This window comes from Crocuta crocuta, unplaced genomic scaffold (genome assembly GCF_008692635.1).
Source record: "Crocuta crocuta isolate KB4526 unplaced genomic scaffold, BGI_CrCroc_1.0 scaffold167, whole genome shotgun sequence".
Classification (NCBI taxonomy): domain Eukaryota; kingdom Metazoa; phylum Chordata; class Mammalia; order Carnivora; family Hyaenidae; genus Crocuta; species Crocuta crocuta.
Genome location: NW_027532406.1, coordinates 2,336,576 through 2,357,338, shown reverse-complemented (window position 1 = coordinate 2,357,338; position 20,763 = coordinate 2,336,576). Strand labels below are relative to the sequence as shown.

General features: G+C 39.8%; 1 protein-coding gene across 2 annotated transcripts in view; it reads left to right on the top strand.

Annotated features, from left to right (window-relative positions):
- The window catches only part of VCL (vinculin), a 108,038-nt gene that overhangs the window by 74,218 nt on the left and 13,057 nt on the right, over window positions 1–20,763 (top strand). For both annotated transcript variants that reach the window (XM_077778601.1, XM_077778600.1), the window contains exons 7-14: window positions 1,950–2,040; window positions 3,085–3,232; window positions 6,637–6,790; window positions 8,492–8,667; window positions 11,701–11,891; window positions 14,249–14,448; window positions 15,580–15,708; window positions 19,287–19,436. In XM_077778601.1, the coding sequence (XP_077634727.1) occupies window positions 1,950–2,040; window positions 3,085–3,232; window positions 6,637–6,790; window positions 8,492–8,667; window positions 11,701–11,891; window positions 14,249–14,448; window positions 15,580–15,708; window positions 19,287–19,436 (1,239 nt within the window). The remainder of the gene's footprint in view (window positions 1–1,949; window positions 2,041–3,084; window positions 3,233–6,636; window positions 6,791–8,491; window positions 8,668–11,700; window positions 11,892–14,248; window positions 14,449–15,579; window positions 15,709–19,286; window positions 19,437–20,763) is intronic.

The window sequence follows — 20,763 nt, the reverse complement described above, 5'->3', positions numbered from 1 at the left end:
TAGTTTCCAAAGTAATCTTTTAAATCGTTTTTTAAAATCTTTTTTAAAAGTAGTCTTCACACCCAACGTGGGCTTGAACTCACAACTCTGAGATCAAGAGTTGCATGCTTTGCTGACTCAGACAGCCAGGCACCCCCAAACTAGTAGCCATTAATTCTAGAGTAGACACACACGAACTTTGATTTTTTGTTCTTGTGAATTTAGATTTTTGAAATGTAATAAATTGCTAATTTTACTTCACTAAAAACATAATGTGTTAGGGAAATGATTATGAAGTATTTTTACACGGATATAATGCCTCTTCAGAGTGTGCACATACTTCCTTAGTAAGAGATTGTGAATTTGTTTTCTGTACCCAGACGAAGTCCTATAACTTATGTTAGACCCTAAAGGCTATCTAATTATCTGAGATTGGGAGTTACCTGAGGCTCTCTAATAGGTATTGATTTCGGCCCTGCTAATTTGGAATCGTGCTAATGCTGACTTTTAAAGGCAGGCTTTGCTGTACAAATTAATGTAGAACAAGATAGAGGAGGAGCAGATATTTAAGCCATTTGAGAATGAAAGCACTTAAAAAATGCCATTTGTCTACTTGTACTAATTACAAATGGATTTCAAAATAGATTCTGTCATGACTGTCTGCCTTCTGTTGATATATAGCCCCCAGAATTCCATATAACTTGGTAATAAAAAATATTTACCTTTTTTCAGTAATTTAGTTCACTTCTCTTTAGTTGCTGTGGCTGAGAATTTGCTATTTAGAGCCTTTGAAAGCTGGGGTTAAAACGGAGAGCAGGCTTTATCTGTTTAGATGGGGAAGGAAGAAATCCAAAAGCTGGGAGTCCTCATAATGTGAATAGGTACTTTGGATAAGCTGTGGTCAGGCTGCTGACCTTAAGCCTGTGAGCCCTTCCAGTGCTTATTCTGTACTAGTCAGTGGTGGGTCTTGTTTGAATTAGAAGTGGGGGATGCTCCTTGTGCCCCCGTGTGGAAATATGGTGATACAACACTTTTAAGAACCCCAGTTGTGCAGGATTGGAAAGTGAAAAAAGTTAGGGATTCAGGGCATTGCCCAGAACTTCAGAGGTTAAATCCATGCTTTGGTGGATGAACTCTCTAAGAGCCAGATCCCTAGAGCAAAACTTTGATGAGGTTTTAAAAACTCCATCAAACTATAGGTATAATTTTAGTCTGTTTCAGCTTCTCATGCCATATCCTGGGAGATTTTTATGGTAGTTTAATGCTAGCCATTATGAATCCTGATTGTAAACAATAAATTGAGACCTGCTTTATTTTATTCTGCCTCTTCTTCCAGGTTAGGATGGTAAAGGAATGAAGAATGAGGAGGGTGAGGAGGATGGCAGGGAACACCAGAAAAACATTTTTCTTGCATTACATTCAGTGGTTTATTTGTGGAATTAAAACTAAATTGCTAGATTAAAATTTTCAGTTGTTTTCCAACCCATAATTCCAAGTTTTTCAGATTAATTAAGTGTAGTGAAACATCATCCAGTGTTTGTATATTTCAAAACAAGATGTAAAAGAACTGTGATTTGTGGTGCCACATGCTAATGAGGCTTCCCTGATGCAGGGAGGGCTTTGCCAGAGTTGTGCTAGATGAGTGGAAAGGCTGATAATGAGGCATGTGACAACAGGGCTTTTTCCTGCTGCAGACATTAAGCATCTTTTGGCTTGAGTGATTTTTACCAGTTTTCACAGTTTAGCAATAGGGAAACCGGAAAACAATATAGAATTAACTCAAGATTTGCATGCACAATGCTGCATTTTGACAGAAATAAGCATTCTGGTGTGATGAGAGTATTTTTAAGGCTGTTATAGGACTACCTTAGCTATTGTATGTTAAGTGCTGTACTTTTTCTCTGTCTTACTTTGTATCATGGTATCTCAGTTTCTGCAGAGAAAATAATTGTGGTGTTTCTCTTCAAAAGGACACTGAAGCCATGAAGAGAGCCTTGGCCTCCATAGACTCCAAACTGAACCAGGCCAAGGGTTGGCTCCGTGACCCCAGCGCCTCTCCAGGTAACCCTCTGGCTCTATTTTTTGGACAGATACAGTAAACAGGTAAAAGTCAAGCAGACAAAACGACAAAAGAGGGTCTTCCCATAATCTCATAATTCTGAGATAAGTATTAACAACAGTTAGAGGCATACTCCATTCTCTGGTAGTTTTGACTGAATGAAGCACTACTGGTCCTTAAAAGGATGAAGGGCATAGACTAATCACCTCTCATCATGGAGGACTAAACCAAGCTTAACTGGGCATTCTCCGCCAGATTATTGGTTCACTTCTTCCTTGAATCAGAAAGGTAATTATTCTGAATAAAAACTCTTCCCAGGGGTGCCTGGGTGGCTTAGTTGGTTAAGCATCTGACTTCAGCTCAGGTCATGATCTCATGGTCTGTGAGTTCAAGCCACACGTCGGGCTCTGTGCTGACAGCTCAGAGTGTAGAGCCTGCTTCGATTTGGTGTCTCTTCTCTCTCTGCCCCTCCCCCACTCATGCTTGGTCTCTCTGTCTCTCAAAAATGAATAAATATTAAAAATATAAACCCTTTCTAGTTCCCACTGGGCAGATTTCCATTTATGTCAACAAAGTACTTAATTAAGCAGATTGAACGATGACGCCAATAAAAATTGAAAGAAAAGTTGACTTATGTAAAGACCCAAATAGGTTATTGAGCTGGGTTTTATGGATTTTCTAATCTAATATTCAGTTTTAGATTAATATTTGAATGAATGTGAAAAGCCTAATGGAGGTTAGAGGTGCTAAGTAGAATTAAATTAGTAGAGCTTTTTTACATCCTCCATATTTCTACCACAAGCTGCTTATCATCTCCAGATGGATATGGTTCAAAGTATTTTTTTTTTTTAAGAAGCATCTGTGGTTAAAACCTCACCCTTTGCTTGTAAGGGCACTGCTTGGCTGTTAGCTATCAGATGTATTGCCTTCTATTCTATTGTCTTTTAAAATCACCCATTCCTTCATGAATGAAATGACTTGTAAAGCATCCTTTCTAAATAATTAATATATCAACAGTGAGGATATTGAATATCTCTTTATTTTAGGGGATGCTGGTGAGCAGGCCATCAGACAGATCTTAGATGAAGCTGGAAAAGTTGGTGAACTCTGTGCAGGCAAAGAACGCAGAGAGATCCTGGGAACCTGTAAAATGCTGGGGCAGATGACTGATCAAGTGGCTGAACTCCGAGCCCGGTAAAGTTGCTCTGCTCTTACCTAAGTTAGGTAACAGACTGGATCACACTCCTCACAGTGTAATTCAGAGAGCAAGTCTCTGCTAATTTCCCTGTGTTACTTTTGACTAATGGACAACACAGATTTTATACTCTCTTAATTCTTTCAAGATTGAAGTGAGCTTTTCCTTTGATAAACTTTTAAAGTAGGTGGAATGCCTTGTAGTAAAGTTGAAATTGAAATAGAAATCTGGAATCTTAGTTTCTAGCCATAGGCTTAGAAAGAATAAGGGGGCAATGGTGAAATCTGGCATGGGGAGACACATCTTTTATAAAGGATGGGTAAAAAGAAACATAAAGACTGAAAACACTAGAATGATTTCATGTTATTTTAAAAGCCAGTTAAATAGGTTATCCTGTAAGTTGGTTATTTCTAGTTTTTGAGTTTCAATTTCATCATCATTCATTTGGTTTCATAATTCTTTTACCTACTTACTTCAAGACTTGTTAGAACTTTTCCCCCTGTAAACTAAATATCTATAGTTTCTATTAAGAAAACTCAGTATAGTATAGGCTTCTTTGGAACTCATCCACAGAGTTAGTGAAACTCTAAAAGATTATCCTCATTTTTCTGGACTTTTATGATATGGGCATTGGGGAAAAATTGAAATGTGATGAGATACTAGTGTAGATGAAGTTTAATTTGGCTTCAAGAAAGTCATGAAACATCTTGAGATAATTGGAATATACAGGGTCTCCATCCAGAGAGGCCTCAGAAATACCCCCGCCATGTTGTGTACAACCATTATGCCTGGTTTCAAATGTATTAACGGAATAGGCTTAAGGATACAGTTTTTTTTTTAAAGTTTATTTTTTAGTAATCTCTACACACAGTGTGAGACTGGAACCCATGACCCCGAAGTCAAGAGTGACACTCTTGTCCGACTGAGCTAGCCAGGTGCCCCAAGAGTGTGGTTCTTAAAGGAGTGGTCCTTAACCTTTTTTGGATCTAAATAATTTTTATAATCTCATGAAAGCCATTGATATTTATGTAAAAAGATGCACAGAAACATGCCCCTGTAATGTTCTGGATAATTTCCTGAGGTTCATGGATTCACAGTAGCCCTGGGAACTCCAGGGGTTTCAGGTTCAGGGTCTCTACCTTATAGGGGAGAAGGAACTGCATAAACAAATGTGATCTCATTGAGCTCAGTGAGCCTTTTTCTCCTGCTGCGAAGCAGTCTCCCCTGTCATGAGCATGACAGGAACTTTACAGAAAGGACAAAAAGAAGTTCTGTTCCCATTCGGAGAAATGCCAATGCAGTTTGACAAGATTCTTGGCTCTTCTGATTTCTCACTGCTGGCTCTTTTGTCTGCAGCCTTTTCACAGTGTGGTAGACAGTTTTCACTTGGAATTCTCAAATACACAGTTGTATGTGTTTAGAGAAAGATGAATTTGAGCAAGAGAACAAGGTAGCTGCTGTATGGGATCGACTATAAATCTGTAAGGAGAAAAGGCTAGAACAGGGAAGGGAGCCATGGGACTGCTTCACACTGGAGCCTGCAATATTCTTTCCTGATGAGAGATTAGAAAGCTATCCCCCTGTTAGCTTTCCTTAAATATGCCTAGCTATTTAACATTTTAGTGGTTGAAACTCTGTAGTAGTTTCTTCATTGATATTCTTCTCTTCACCTAGGGTTTCTAGGTTGTAAGGATATATTTTTCCTCTTATGGGACTCAGTAAACTTTTTGTTTTGAATAAAAAATTATGTAGTCCATCAATGGTTTTACATTTTCACAATTGGACTTTTATACTAAAATGGTTTCTCATCATGAATTACTAGATATGAAGGAAAAAAGCAAATTAAATCCCCAAAGTCTCCTCTGCACATAAAAGGGAAGGCTCAAGTACAAATAAAAGGTATATATACCTTTTATATACCTGGCAATAAATATTATTTGAGTTCATTACTTCAAATATTGGTTTAGATGAAAAATAAGGATGAATTTTCTTTAAGTTTATTTTATTTATTTTGAGAGAAAGAGTGTGTGTGTGAGTGGGGTAGAGGCAGAGGGAGGGGGAGAGAGAGAGGGAGGGAGGGAGGGAGAGAGAAAAGAGAAAGAATCCCAAGCGGGCTTTGCTCTATCATCAGGGCTTGATCTCACAAATCATAGAACATGATCTGAGCCGAAATCAAGAGTTGGGCACTTAACTGACTGAGCCACGCGGATGCCCCAATAAGGATGAATTTAACAAGATAGATAGGGGTGCCTGGGTGGTTCAGTCCGTACAGCGTCTGACTTGTGCTCAGGTTGTGATCTCACAGTTTGTGAGTTCAAGCCCCATGTGGGGCTTTGTATTGGTAGCTCAAAGCCTGCAGCCTGCTTCAGATTCTGTCTTTTCCCCCCCTTCTCTGCCCCTCCCCTGCTTGTGCTTTCTCACTCTCTCTTAAAACTAAATAAACATTAAAACAATTTTTTAAAAATCTGAGCTTATAAAAAGGTGGCAAATCGTATTTCGTTATGACTTGGAAAGTCTCTTACAAAGAGAAAACAGTTTCTAATAATGTTTATCATTTTTAGTAGTGTATCACTTTTGAGAGAGGAAAATAGTAAAATTAGTTCTTTAAGAATTTGATAGAAAACAACAGTTTCTTGTCACGGTGCTTTTTTCCCTCCGTACCAACTGGTTTTGATATTTATAGATTGCGTCAGAGTGGAAGGTAGACATTGAAGATTATTATTAGGCTCATTATAATAATCATGACAGTTTAATAACAGTAGTAATTATATATTTGTATTACTTTATTGCCATAGTGTTCTCAAGTTTTTTTTGCTTGAAGCCGCTCTGTTGGCTACACACCCCTCATTTTATAAGTTAGAAAGCTGAAGCCCATTGTAATCAAGGTTCACACGTCCTAGGCGCCAGGATTTGAACACAGATCTACTTGGTCTTAGCGTGGTGTGGTTTCAGTAATACTGAGCTTGCTGCTTCCTGTAACATTTTCAATGTATACTTGCCCATAAATAAGACAATCTAATGGGATTTTTTTTCCTAAAGCACACATTACTATGGTAACAAACCCTCCATAGCAAGAAGATCACAAGCACATTTTCCCCCTGAAGTTCAGACTTGATTATGTAACCACCATCAAAAGGAGAATCATTATTATCAAAATTTGCAGGCTGGTCTTTAGAGTGTTTATGCTGTTCCAGGAAGCTAATGCATATTTTTAAAAGCCAAAGGAGAAAGTGAACGGTTTGGGTGTTTTGCTTTATCTTCGGTGTTTTCTTGCGCTTTCCCAGATTTACTGGAGGAAAGGAAAAAGACAAGCATGTTAACAAAAATGGCATATTTGTGCTTCTCATGATATTTTGCCAGTAAGTATTCGAGAGGGTTCAATAACAACATCTGTTTTGAGCAGAGGACAAGGAGCCTCACCGGTGGCCATGCAGAAGGCCCAGCAGGTGTCTCAGGGTCTGGATGTGCTAACAGCCAAAGTGGAAAATGCAGCCCGCAAGCTGGAAGCTATGACCAACTCAAAGCAGAGCATTGCCAAGAAGATCGATGCTGCTCAGGTAGTAGTGATGATTTTAAGGAGGGATGGAAAATAAAAGAGAAATGTTCCGTAATTATCCTGCATCTCCCTCGCTCCCTCCCCCCCGCCGCGCTCTCTCTCTCTCTCTCTCTCTCTGTGTGTGTGTGTGTGTGTGTGTGTGTGTGTGTGTGTGTATTACTGTGGGCAGATAATGGGTGTTTCCAAGTGATGACTGATTCCCAGCAATTACCAATGTTAACAACTCCTATACTACCACAGGTTTAGACTCATGTTAACTATATTTTGAAAGAGGGATCTTAATTTTGAATACTTTGATTACTTAAAAGAAAGTAGCCTGGGGGCTCAGTTGGTTGAGTGTCTGACTCTTGATTTTGGCCCAGGTCATGATCCCAGGGCTGTGGGATTGAGCCCTGCATTGGGCTCTGTGCTGAGTGTGGAGCCTGCTTGGGATTCTCTCTCTGTGTCTCTGTCTCTCTTTGTCTTCTTCCCTCTGTCCCTGTACCTACCCTGCTTGTGCTTCTCACTCTCTCTTTCTCTCAAAATACAAAAATTAAAAAAAAAAGAGAGAGAAAGTACTCTGAGCGCTAAGAAAATTCTAGTTCCTGGTATAGATCACAGTATATAAAATTTTTCTTCATCTTAGAATTCACAACTGTGGGGCGCCTGGGTGGCTCAGTCGGTTAAGCGTCTGACTTCAGCTCAGGTCATGATCTCACGGTTCATGGGTTCGAGCCCCGCATCCGGTTCTGTGCTAGCAGCTCAGAGCCTGGAGCCTGTTTTGGATTCTGTGTCTCCCTCTCTTTCTTCCCCTCCCCCGCCCATGTTCTGTCTTTCTCAGTCTCAAAAATAAATAAAAAACTATAAAAAAAATGGTTAAAAAAAGAATTCACAATTGTATTTAGTCATAGCAGTGTTAAAGGGTTAAAGTTTTCTGATGCCACTCTCAGTGGCAAAAAAAAGTAAAGTGATTTTCTTTTTTTAAATTATTTTTTATTTTAATTTTTTTTGATGTTTTATTTATTTCAGAGAGAGAGAGAGAGCGAGCGAGCGTGAGCAGGGGAGGGTCAGAGAGAGAGAGAGAGAGAGAGACACAGAATCTGAAGCAGTCTCCAAGCTCTGAGCTAGCTGTCAGCACAGAGCCTGACGCGGGGCTCGAACCCACAAACTGCAAGATCATGACTTGAGCTGAAGTTGGCTACCTAACCAACTGAGCCACCCAGGCGCCCCTCCTGTAAAATGATTTTCAAGCATTTCACAGAGAAACAAATGTTTGAGAAATTGAAGAATTGATGTTTACTTTTGAGAGACAGAGACAGTGTGAGAAGGGGGAGGGGCAGAGGGGGAGACACAGAATCTGAAGCAGGTTCCAGACCCTGAGCTGTCAGCACAGGCAGAGCCTGATGGGAGGCTCAAACCCATGAACCATGAGATTATGAGCTGAGCCAAAGTTGGATGCTTAACCGACTGAGCCACCCAGGTGCCCCTGAAGATATTTATTCTAATGGAGAAGAAAAAAATCACTTTTAAGAAGATGATGGATTGAGTTGATTTTTGCCTGAGCTAAGAACCTGTGTAAAACAATAAGAAACAACATTGTAAAAGCGATCACTGGTGAACCTTGTGATTACTTTTGAAATATTTCTGATGACCTTGTCATTTTAATGAAATGTGGTTTATGAGGAGATCACAGTGTCCTTCTTTTCCATTTCTGTGCATTTAGAACTGGCTTGCGGATCCAAATGGTGGGCCAGAAGGAGAAGAACAGATTCGAGGGGCTTTGGCTGAAGCTCGGAAAATAGCAGAATTATGTGATGATCCTAAAGAGAGAGATGATATTCTACGTTCTCTTGGGGAAATATCTGCTCTGACTTCTAAATTAGCAGATCTACGAAGACAGTATGTATTTAATTTCTTACATTGCCCTTTAATCTCTTTTTTCCTCCAAGTGCATATGTAGTTGATTGCTATCAGTGAAATGCACACGTGATGCTTTTTCACTATATTCTTGTTGATTCTGTGTGACATGGCTAGATCAGGTATTACTTCTATTTTATTATTGACATAACTGAGGTTTAATGATTTATTGCTGTTCGCATGGTTTTAAATTAATATATTTAGGATGCTAAGAACTCCTTTTTTGAGATCCACTTCGTATTTCTAAGCTGGGACTTTTCCTGCTACATCATGTTTGTGGCATAACTGTTTCCCAGGCATATGAGGGAAATAATATTTTGGCTCTCTAAGAAAAGATTCTGTGGATGGGGAAGGGGGGAAGCATAAGAAGCTGCTCTTTCTTCTTTCCCCAGCAATGTTATTTCTTATGTAATAATTCTGAAAGATCCTTAAATACAGTGTCCTTACCTCAGCTACTGCTTTTAAAGGCTTTCATGGCTTCTACTTTGAGTATATAAAGCGGTGTTGCTTTGTTCTTTTGATCAATATTTTTCTCTCTTAAACAAACAAACTGCTAAAAGAACATTAAAAAGGAGGACAAAAGTCACTGCTTCTGCACCTCAGTCCTCCAGCTTACTTCTTCAGGGATAACCATAGTCAAGTATCTTCTGAGATTTGGTCTTTCATTTAACTTGCATGTTTCATTTCCTGTTCTTCCATGGGAGAGTACGTAACCTTGTCTCAGTGACATGTACTTTAGAGTTCTTTCAAGTCTTGTATTGACCAAGAGGACAATGCTGGCTAAGAAAGGACACTCCTGCCTACCGAGAAATGGGAGATGGTGGGAGCAGGGTAGACCTACTTTAGGCAGAAGGTTGTGGTAGAGACCAACTTAACAGCTCAAGTTTGACTGTATATCAAGGTTGCTCAGTTGAGGATCACTGTTTTATACCCCAAGTTTTGAGTTGTTTAGGTAGAGAAAATACTTTGACCGTTGTAAAATATAATGTCTGTACAGTACAATTAGTTAGGTCTGTGTTCGCTAAGATTAGCCCATTAATCTGCTTACATTCTCTTTAGTTTAAAATGCTCAAAGGAGAAAACTGTTTTAAGGACTGGAACACAATTCTATATACATATCAGGCACTCGTTAATGTTTCTTCATGATGAAGAGAGAATTGATGGTAATGGTGAGAACAGCAAACCTTCCTGTGTGGTCACATGCCATCATTACCTATTAGTATAACATATACGTATCCATAGCTTCCTGACAGAGGGAGTAGCCATGATCAGAACCATGGTAACTACCTTCTTTGTCCAGCTTTATAATGGAGAAGGAATTGAAATTTAAAATCACAAAGGAGTTCTTAAGAGAATATCTAAATTAGTTGTTCTGACTGCTAGGCTAATATTTTCATTTTTATAGGTGAGGTAGATAAGATTAACCTGAAGTTTTCTCTAGGTGGACTTGAGATATAAAATGCATCAAATTTTATATGTTTATAATGGTTAGAATCTGAAGTCTTTGGAGTAGGGTTTTGGGGGCAGTAATCTCCCTTTGTGATATATAATTGTGACTGTCATTTTATTTCTGTGTTGATGTTCTTGTTGCGGTTCTTTGGTTACATGAAACTCACGTAAAAGGTAGAGGTTAGAAATGTGTAGAGGCATCTGATGTCTAATGGAACTTAATAGTTTGAAGTGTGGCCAGGTCGGGTGGCAATTGGAAGCTCCTCCCTGTTTCTTAGTAGCCGTAAGGTGTGCTGTCTGCTTCAGTCTGTGTTGATTTTGTTTGTTTATTTGGGTTCTTTGCCCCACCACATCCCAGGCTTAGCATGACTTTCACTTTCAGACTTACCACTAGTTGAATGTACAGTGTTTCTGAAGCATGGACCAAGGACAGCATATCTTAGCATCACCTGGGAAGCTTGCAAAAAATGTATAGCCTGGACCCCACCGTGTTTGTGGTGGGGTGTACTTAATCAGAATCTCTTTTCGTGGTGCATTTAAAACTAAGATCCCAGGTGACTTTTATGCACACTGGAATTAGGTTCCTTGCTTACTGTGTTCATGTTGTCTTTGAGTTAGATCACCAGTTCAGTCAGTGATGGCAAGGATTGGAGAATTATTCTGATACCAATGTAAGTAGCTAAGAGTGAGGACTTTGAAGTACTAGTGCTTGGGTTTGAATCTGAGTCCACGAAAGTAAGTGATCTTGGGTAAGTTATCTAACCTTTTGGCGCCTCACTTTTGCTTTTTGAATAATGGGGATAATACTGGTATCTGCTTCTTAGGGTTGTTGTGAGGAATAAATAACCTAAGAGTGTTTGCTGTAGCACCTATTAGAGTTGGGACTCAAAAAATTGTACTACTACTAGTTCTATTAGTTCTGAAACTACTTCAATTGCTGTTATACAACATACATGAACTACTTAGGCCCACCTAATCCCTGAGGAAACTAGTGTTTTCCTTGATGGCCGACTGAAGGATCAGCCAATTTAGTGATTTTTTAAAAATGTTTACTTTTGAGAGGGGAGGAGGGAGAGAGCGAGCGAGCGCAAGCGAGCGAGCAAGCACGTACAAGTGGGGGGAGGGGCAGAGGGAAAGAAGGAGACACAGAATTCGAAGCAGGCTCCAGGCTCTGAGCTGTCAGCACGGATCCTGATGCAGGGCTTGAACTCACATACCTTGGATTCATGACCTTAGCTGAAGTCGGATGCTCAACTGACTGAGCCACCCAGGCGCCACAACTTAGTGATGTTTGAATGAGCTCAGCTAACCAAATTGTTGAGCTTGATTGAGGTAGATTGACTCAAACTCAAATTTAATGTTTTAACTGGGATAATGCAATCTGAATTTAAATGATCAATTTCTTACTTTAGTGCCAAATAAATAAACTACTCTCCTTCCAAACTAAGCTAATAATAATCATTAGCAATTTGGCATCTCATTAGCATTTGTATAGCAATTAAAATCCTCTCACTGTAAATAGTATCTATGACAGGATGGCTTTTTTTTTTTTTTCCCTCTCTTCAGGGGGAAAGGAGATTCCCCAGAGGCCCGAGCGTTGGCCAAACAGGTGGCCACCGCCCTGCAGAACTTGCAGACCAAAACCAATAGGGCTGTGGCCAACAGCAGGCCTGCCAAGGCAGCTGTCCACCTGGAGGGCAAGATTGAACAAGCACAGCGGTGGATTGATAATCCCACAGTGGATGACCGGGGTGTTGGTAAGGCCACGAGTGCACTTAACCCTCCATAAACTGGTCTTGGTGAAAATAAGCAAGTTGTTGTTAGAGATCCTGTTGGTCTGAAACTAGGTGTAGAAGGGCTTCTTCAGCTACTGGCGAGTAGATCATCCTTTGGTGTGACTCCATTTCCAAATGTAGCCACTCTGATTCCTTTGACTTCATCAAAAAGAATTAGTGAATAAATGATTTTGCTGTGGACAAATAGAAAGGTCCTTGGGTTGGAGTGAAAACTTTGAACTAATTATTTCCAGTCTATGTATACTTCCATTCTCTTGTATTTCTGTTACACTCATTGGGAAATACCTAGTTAAATGTAATTTTTGATAAGTAAGAAACCCTTAGTACCAAGGTTATTTTCATTTGTGAGGGCTCCTGCATTCCACAGTCACCAGAACTGATAACCTAAAATTTTGATTTTTGGGGAGTTGTTAGGGATGCAGCTATAAGAAATTAGGTCATATTATGATAGCAAGCCTGCTGAAGCTGAAAGATATATTTAGTTCATTTACTATGCTTGTTGGATAAAAAGATAAAATTTTAAATTGGTGATTCCCAGAGTTGGGGAATCAGACGGATGTGTAATTTACTGGGGGAGGAATAAACTGGTATAAATGTTTTGAATGGCAGTTTAGTATTACATGGTTTTTTTTTATGTTTTATTTATTTCTGAGAGAGAGAGAGACAGTTTGAGCAGGGAGGGTCAGAGAGAGAGGGAGACACAGAATCTGAAACGGGTTCCAGGCTCCGAGAGCTAGCTATCAGCACAGAGATCAACGCGGGGCTCGAACCCAAGAACCGTGAGATCATGACCTGAGCCGAAGTCGGACCTTTAGCCGACTGAGCCACCCAGGCGCCCTAGTATTACATGTTTAAAACTTTAAAAAAGTTCATACTCAGGGCACCTGGGTGGCTCAGTCGGTTAAAGGTCCGACTTCAGCTCAGGTCATGATCTAATGGTTCGTGGGTTTGAGCCCCGCATCGGGCTCTGTGCTGACAGCCAGCTCAGAGCCTGAAGCCTGCTTCCGATTTTGTATCTCCCTCTCTCTCTGACCTTCCCGTGCTCACGCTCTCTCTCTCTCTCTCTCAGGGAAAAAAAAAAAAAGTTCATACTCATTGATTTAACAATTTGACTTAGAGGAATTTATTATAAGAAATAGACATGTTTCTATAAAGAGTTACATACAAGAATGTATGTAAACAGCATAAATGTTTAATACTAAGTTAAATGATCAATAATTATAGTTAATATAAAATATTACACAGATTTGTAGATCATGAATTTTTAAGAATACTCATTGACATGGAAAAATGCTCCCATTAAATAAAAAGAAGCAAGGAATAAAAGTTAATGTAAAGTATGATCTCGGTTTTGTAAAAGAGAAATGTGTATTTGTACAGGAACATGCAGTGTATTAAAAAACACTGGAAGATTTGCAATAACATGGATGGATCTGGAGTGTATAATGCTAAGCAAAATAATGCCAGTCAGAGAAAGGAATTCATATTTAGAATTTAAGATATAAAAGAAATGGACAAAGAAAATAAGACAAAACAAAACAAAAACAGAGAACTTAGAGAACAAATTGATGGTTGCCAGAGGGGAGGTTGGTGGGGGGTGGCTGAAATAGGTGAAGGGGATTAAGAGTACACTTATGGTGATGAGCACTGAGTAATGTATAGAATTTTTGAATCACTACATTATATACCTGAAGCTAATATAACACTGTATGTTAACTATACTGGAACTAAAACTAAATAAATATTAATAGAATAATTTTTTTAAAATGTTTTTTTATTTATTTCTAGGAGAGAGAGAGACAGTGTGAGCAGGGGAGAGTCAGAGAGAGGGAGTCACAGACCGAAAGTAGTAGAATAATTTTTAAAAAGACTGGTAGGAAATGTTAAACTGTATCAATCTCTGAGAATTATGGGTAGATTATTTATTCTTATACTTTTCTGTTATTTCTTAATTTTTTTCTATTGTTAGGGGAACAAAACCCACTAAATGTTTTTATTCGAAAAAACAGGGACACTTAAGTGTCTGACTCTTGGTTTCAGCTTGGGTCATGATCCCAGATTCAATGGGATCAAGCCCCACATTGGACTCCACAGTGACTGCATGGAGCCTGTGTGGGATTCTCTCTCTCTTTCCCTGTGTCTCTGTTCCTCCCCTGTGCAGCACACACATCTGTCTGTCTGTCTGTCTGTCTGTCTCAAAAAATAAATAAGCTTTAAAACAAAACCAACAACAACAATAGCCCAGTAGTTTACCACAGTGGTACTACAGTTGCCTTCTCTGGGTCTCTGTAGGTTACAGTGTTTTCCTCTTGGTCCAGGTCAGGCTGCCATCCGGGGTCTTGTGGCCGAAGGGCATCGTCTGGCTAATGTCATGATGGGGCCATATCGCCAAGATCTTCTTGCAAAGTGTGACCGCGTGGACCAGCTGACAGCCCAGCTGGCTGACCTTGCTGCCAGAGGGGAAGGAGAGAGTCCTCAGGCGAGAGCACTTGCATCTCAGCTACAAGACTCCTTAAAGGTAGAACTTTGGAGCACACAGTATTACATTTCTGTGCTTACTATTATTGAAAAACTGGTGGGGGAGAGAGATTTTTAAAATATGTAATTTCTTGAATCTGGGGAAAGTGAAGAGTGTGATCGAGGAGGATGTAAGGAAGTCCAGAGTTTATTAGGAAAAAGCTCGCCCATGTTTGACCACAGCTGAAGTTGTTTTCCAAGTCTCAGTCAAGCAAGAGCTCTTTTGTGATATTTGCTCTACCCTGTGTCACCTGTGCTTTTTTACTTGGTCAATATTTTTCTTAAAATGGACTCCCTTTTTAAATTTAAGTGGATTTATGTAAAAGAAAACTTTATAATAACTCAAAACATGAGCTTGATGAGCTAGTTAGTTATATTTTTCCTAATATTCTTTAGAAGAAAGCACTTAATTATCAAAATTAAAAACACTGGTCTAACACCTAAAATCATCTCAGGTATTATGAGTCACCCACTTTGAGAAGCAGTGGGCCTAACTGAGACTCGCTTCTGTAAATCTAGAAAACTTAGACTGGACTAAGTGCAGTAACTATGAAAAGGAGCCTTTTCATGACTTATGAGAGTCCTCTTTAGACTCACGTTAAGAAATGGGTACATATATTGGTTATCAAGTTTGTCTAGAAACTTAACTGCAAAAACGTGTCAGAAAAATTTCCCATTCTTAATTTCTTTACTCTTAATGTAAGAAAATGCTTAGAAATGTGGCACTGCATCCACCAAACAATCCTTACAGCTCCTGTGGCCATTATTAGGCTCCTCCAGCATTGGGAGTGGCGAGAAACTCTGTTTTCATTTCAGGGTCTACCCCATGAATCTCAGTACCATTTCTTAGAAGCCAAGAAAGGAAGTAAAATTTCTTGTTGGGGTGGAGCAGTCTCAAGGGAATTGTGGGTGCTGTCTTACCTCTCCTACTAGACATGAATCTCTTAGAAGCCAGGATTCATACCTTACACCTGTTGCATGCTGGCTCAATGCTTTTACATAGTTCTAGTAAATAATACTTACTGAATGAAAGATTGATTGATTGAATGAATATGTCACTGAAGTGAGGACATTGGCAGATGTACTTTTTGGACATTTTTGGTAATTTTTATTTGTGAACAATGTTTTTAAGGATCTGAAAGCCCGGATGCAGGAGGCGATGACTCAGGAAGTGTCAGATGTTTTCAGTGATACCACAACTCCCATCAAGCTGTTGGCGGTGGCAGCCACTGCACCTCCTGATGCTCCCAGTAGGGAAGAAGTAGGTATCTGAGGTCTTCCTTTTCTCCTGTTGGCCAGCCACACACACACACACGCACACGCACACGCACACTCACACACGCATATTTATGTATATTTGGATATTTGTAAAGGTAAAATTGGATTTCTGTTTGCATCAGAGGCAGTGATTGGGAAATTGTGGATGAAGGGTAGAAGGGCAGAAGAGGGAAGGCCTGCCACCTCCTCTTTTATTTACCAGGTCTATCAGTTAGTAATGGCTTTAGGACCTCTCTTTAGTCATGAGCTGTAGAAGACCTGACTATCAGAGAAGAAAACAAATGGGTTTTCTTTTTATGGTGTAACAAGAAACATGGAGATAGGTAGCCCTGGCCTTGGTTCAGGGGCTTGACACCATGACAGCTGGTGTTTCTGTGATTTTCTTGGTCTCTTCCTAATGGTGTGAGATGGCTGTTGTAACCCTATGTGTCATGTTCAAGGTGGGAAGAAACAAGGGATAGGGCACTCCAGTAACAACAGTCCCTTTTATTAGGACATTTTATTCTCAACACAGAAGTTAATTTGATGTCATTCTTCTACTCACCCCTTTCCAATGACTCCCTCCTGTCCCAGAGTGCAGCCAGGGTCCTTACAATAACAGTAAGACCAGTGATGTGCTGGTAGACCAGCACTCCAGGAAAAAAAGTCTAAAAACCAAAAGTCCTGATTTGTAATGTTTGTTTATTTCCATGATGTAAATATTCCCATCTTGGCTGTTTTGGTGTGGAGCTACTGAAAGCAGTTGGGAAGAAATGGGTACATTTGGCTCTTATGAGCTGGTGTGAGTGATTACGGTGACTTCACACCACTGTCTCTGGTTCCCCTCTACTTCTCTGATGTCATGTCATACCACTCTGAGCCCGTGTGCTTCTCTGTCTACACTGACCTCCTTGTGTTCTGTTCCCAGCATGCCATGTTTATATTTTTCATGTTTGAATCTTGAGGCCCTTGCATTTGTTGTTCTTTCTGTTCCTCCCATAGATGATTACATGTACTGCCCAAGATAACATTCCCACCCCCACTCCCAGTGATTGCCTAATCTCCATATTCTTTTTTTTCTCCTCAGCATTTATCAACATTTAGCATGTCTGCCTTATTTTTTGTTTGTGTGTCTCCCTCACATTAGCATGAAAGGCCATGCAGGCAAGGACTTTGTTTTGTCATACTTTATTCCCAGTTCTTAAAACAATGCCTGGTACATTGTTGATACTGAATGAATGAAAGTAAAGGTTTTCCCAGAAATCCTCCAGGAGACTTTTGCTTATGTTTGACTAGAATTCCGTCATACAGCTCCAGCTGTAGAGTCATCTAGGAAAGCAAGTACTGGCAGCAACGAAGAATGGGTTGTTGGGTCAGGCATCCAAGACCAGGTAGAATTGGTGGGTTGGAGGTGTGTGTCATTCTTTCTTGCTGATGACCCCCATTTTCTTTATCTAGCCTAGGTACAGTTCAGCTCATGGTCCCCTTAGGCTAAGATGATTTGCTATGTTTTTCATTCCAAACTTCTCTGAGTTTTGACGAGTAGATCAAGTCTCTCCTGGTTACTACCAATTAGATGTTTCATTGGTACTTCAGCATGTGTTGTCCTTTTCCTATTCTGTCTCAGAAATTTGGGAGTTGCCATTGACTCTTATACCAATAAATAACTAAAACAAGCTAATTTGCTGTCACAAATGTTTCTTGAATCTTTACATTTTCCATGAACGTTGCTATAGCTCTAGCTCTGATCCTTGTCCCTTGATGCCTAAATGACTGCACAGCTGTGACTCCTCTTCTTTACCTGTCACTAGGCCACCAATAAAATAAAAACAGAGATTTGAACCTATTTTCCTGCCCCTTTAGTGTGTCTTCCCTTTCACATAGGATAAAGTGAGCACTGGGATCTGCTTCTAATACTGTTTCTAAACCCGTTTCCCACAGACCTCCCTCTCTCAGTTCATGCCCCAGCAGTACTTAATTGCTTATAGTTTTCTGCATACTCTGCCCTTGCTCCCTTCTATGTCTTTGTTCTTTTTGTCTCTGCCTAATTATCTTCCCCTTTTTCTTTTTTGGCTAATTCCTATTTATCCTTTATCCTTTAATCCATTACTTCCTGGATAGGTTTAAGTGCCTTTCCTTTTGCTCTCGTGGTATCTGCTTAGTTTTATGATTGTACATAGCACATTCTGTTATGAGTATCCGTTTATGGGCCCTTTTTACATCTCAAGGATGTGAGCTCCTGAGATGTAAAAATTGTGTCTTAGTCATTTTTGTATCTTTAGCACCTACTCCAGGGTCTGGCACATAGTAGGTTCTCAGTAAATTTTGATTGAGTGATAAGAAAAGCAGGCTAAGTGTCCAGTTAAATCGGAGGGAGCAGCAGACAAAGGTGGAATTGAAATGACTAAATAGGGTAAGCAAAAGCCCTGTAGATCCAGAATATGGGAGACTAGCCAAGATAAGAAAAAGGACTGAGGCCAGGAGAAGGGTACTAGGAAATCAGAGATTTAGACAGAGATTCTGAGTGTTAAATGGCAAAAACCCAGGAGGCTGAACCCACAAGAGACCAGTATGGGGAAGAGACTTGTGTGGTCAAGACAGCCCCCTGACAAGGAACTGGAGCCTGCTATTGAACCAGGAGGGCTTGAGGGCTTAACAGGTGGTCTGCCAGGAGCCAGAATTGGTCTCCGTGTATGGGCAAGGAGAGCCTTAAGAGGAGGCAAAGGAGAGGATGGATTCTGTCAGGCAGTTTCTGACATGCTCAGCCTAGAGTATAAACCTTACCCAGCACTGTTTGGTATGCCTTGCTTCTTCTCAAAGCATTGTTCTCCAAACAAGTGACAGAAGAGCTGTTGTCCTTTTATCTAAGTTAAATTGTCTACTTCACTGTATGCAACTTTGCATAATATCCACGTCAATGGAAAAGCTAACTTTTTTCAAATTTTAGAGCTGAAAGAACAATTGAGTAGATGGTTTTACATTCGGGATAATAAAAATCAACCTTCCCTGCTCTCGTGTTAGGCCCCATTGTGAGCACCAGCTATCATTTTTCCCATGGAGGTCAGGGGCAGAGTTTTTACAACATTAATGGTAATGGATATGTGAGGGATTCTGCCTCGAGGAGGCTGGAGTTCAGTTTAGGACTGTGGATATTCTTGGCTTTTAATGCACCCAGCCACCTGCACTGGAGCCTCTAGTGGGTTTGTCTCTCTTTTTGAAACTCCAGGATAAGACTTTTGGGAACAGGGATTTTGGGGGTCTTCACCTTCTGTGAAGTCCTTGTTGTAGACTCCATAGTGCTGTGTGTCCTGTCTGCACTTGGTAAGCATTGGTTGAGCTGAAATTCAAGGGTGTGCAGGTGTGTGCATGCACGCACGTGATGCTTATGGTCATACCTCTGAGGAGATAGAGCAAGGCCCAGACCTGGTGATTGATTGTTGTCTTATTAACCTGGGTTTGATGTCATCTGTGAAGTCTTTGCTTGAGCAGTTGCTGCTTCTACATGAAGGGAGAGTTTTTCTTAGGCTTCCTGACCTATTTTATTGAAATAAGGTTTCCTAATGTCTTTGTTTTTTTCTCAAGGTATTTGATGAGAGGGCAGCTAACTTCGAGCACCATTCGGGAAGGCTTGGTGCCACAGCAGAGAAAGCGGCTGCTGTTGGAACTGCTAATAAATCCACGGTGGAAGGCATTCAGGCATCAGTAAAGACGGCCCGAGAACTCACACCCCAGGTTGAATTTTGTTTGCTCTTCATTGTTCCAGTAGTCATCCTATAGTGTTCAGTAAAGGTCAATTACAGAACAGTTTCTATACATTTTTGAACACTTACTGTAAATTGTCATGAAAGAAACACACTCATAGTGTCAATCATTTTTATATTGTTTTAGTTTTCTGTAATGATCATAGATTACTTCTGAAAGTAGGAAAAACTATTAAAACAACCCCTCCCCCAAACTCCTAATTAGGGGAATATTTGGATAATCTTGAGAGGTTAGTCTTTTGATTTTAGAGCTTTTGCCTTTCCCTGCATCTCTTTGAAGATATTTTTTAAAAATTCGGTTGTGTTCATAACCTTTCTTTTTTCTACTTCATTATATAACCAAATTGTAGCCCGTATGCAGGTGAATAGTATACTAATCAAATTATAGGAAACTCATCTTTTTTATTCAGCAGATAATTATTGTGTAGCTGTAGTATATTAGGAACTGTGCTAGGCTTTACATGTCTGTGATACTGACTTTGATGGGAACATGTAGGGAGGGATTAAAAAATCAAACACACCTTTTTATTGTTTATCTTTTGCCCACATGGCATGTTAACAAGTTAGATTCTCTTGCAAAAACATACATGTCCAACATTTAAAGAACACTTTCATAAAATGTGAACATGAGTAACTTTCTTTAACAGCTTCCATAAAGCATAGGATTTCCGTATAAAACTGAGATTCCTAAAAAAGAGAAACAGAAAACCAAAGATACCAATGATGAGAAGAGTAAGGATTTTGGAGACAGATCTGGACTTGATTCGTCTGTGACCTTGAGTTTCTTTATCTGTAAAATGGGGAGAATTCCTTCCTAATGGATCAGTTGGAGGACTAAAAGGATCTGTGTACAGCCTGTAACTAACCAAATACTCCGTAAATGTTAGTTCCTTCCCAACTGCTATACCTGATTAGCTGGGAACTCTTGAACAAGTTGTTTTTTTTGCATTTTGAGTCTTGGTTTTTGCATCTGTAAAGTGGAGAAATTACCCGACCTGTCTCATAGGGTTGTTTTGAGGATTCAGTAAGATAATGGATGTGAAAGTACTTCATTAACTGTAGATAGTTCCTTTTTTAAAAAATAAATATTCATAATCAGTTTTAAGTAATTTTTAGTATCTTTCTTGGTGATACTTTTTAAGGTGGAAGAGTCTACCCAAGGGCTTAAACATAGGTCAGTTTGGTGTATGTTCTGAAGTACCAAGTGAATGCCGTTTACTTTGTCATGTTATTACCTTCCCCAAATCAGACTGTGAATGTAAAACGTTTTTGCAGGGGCCCATTTGGGGGAGATGTTT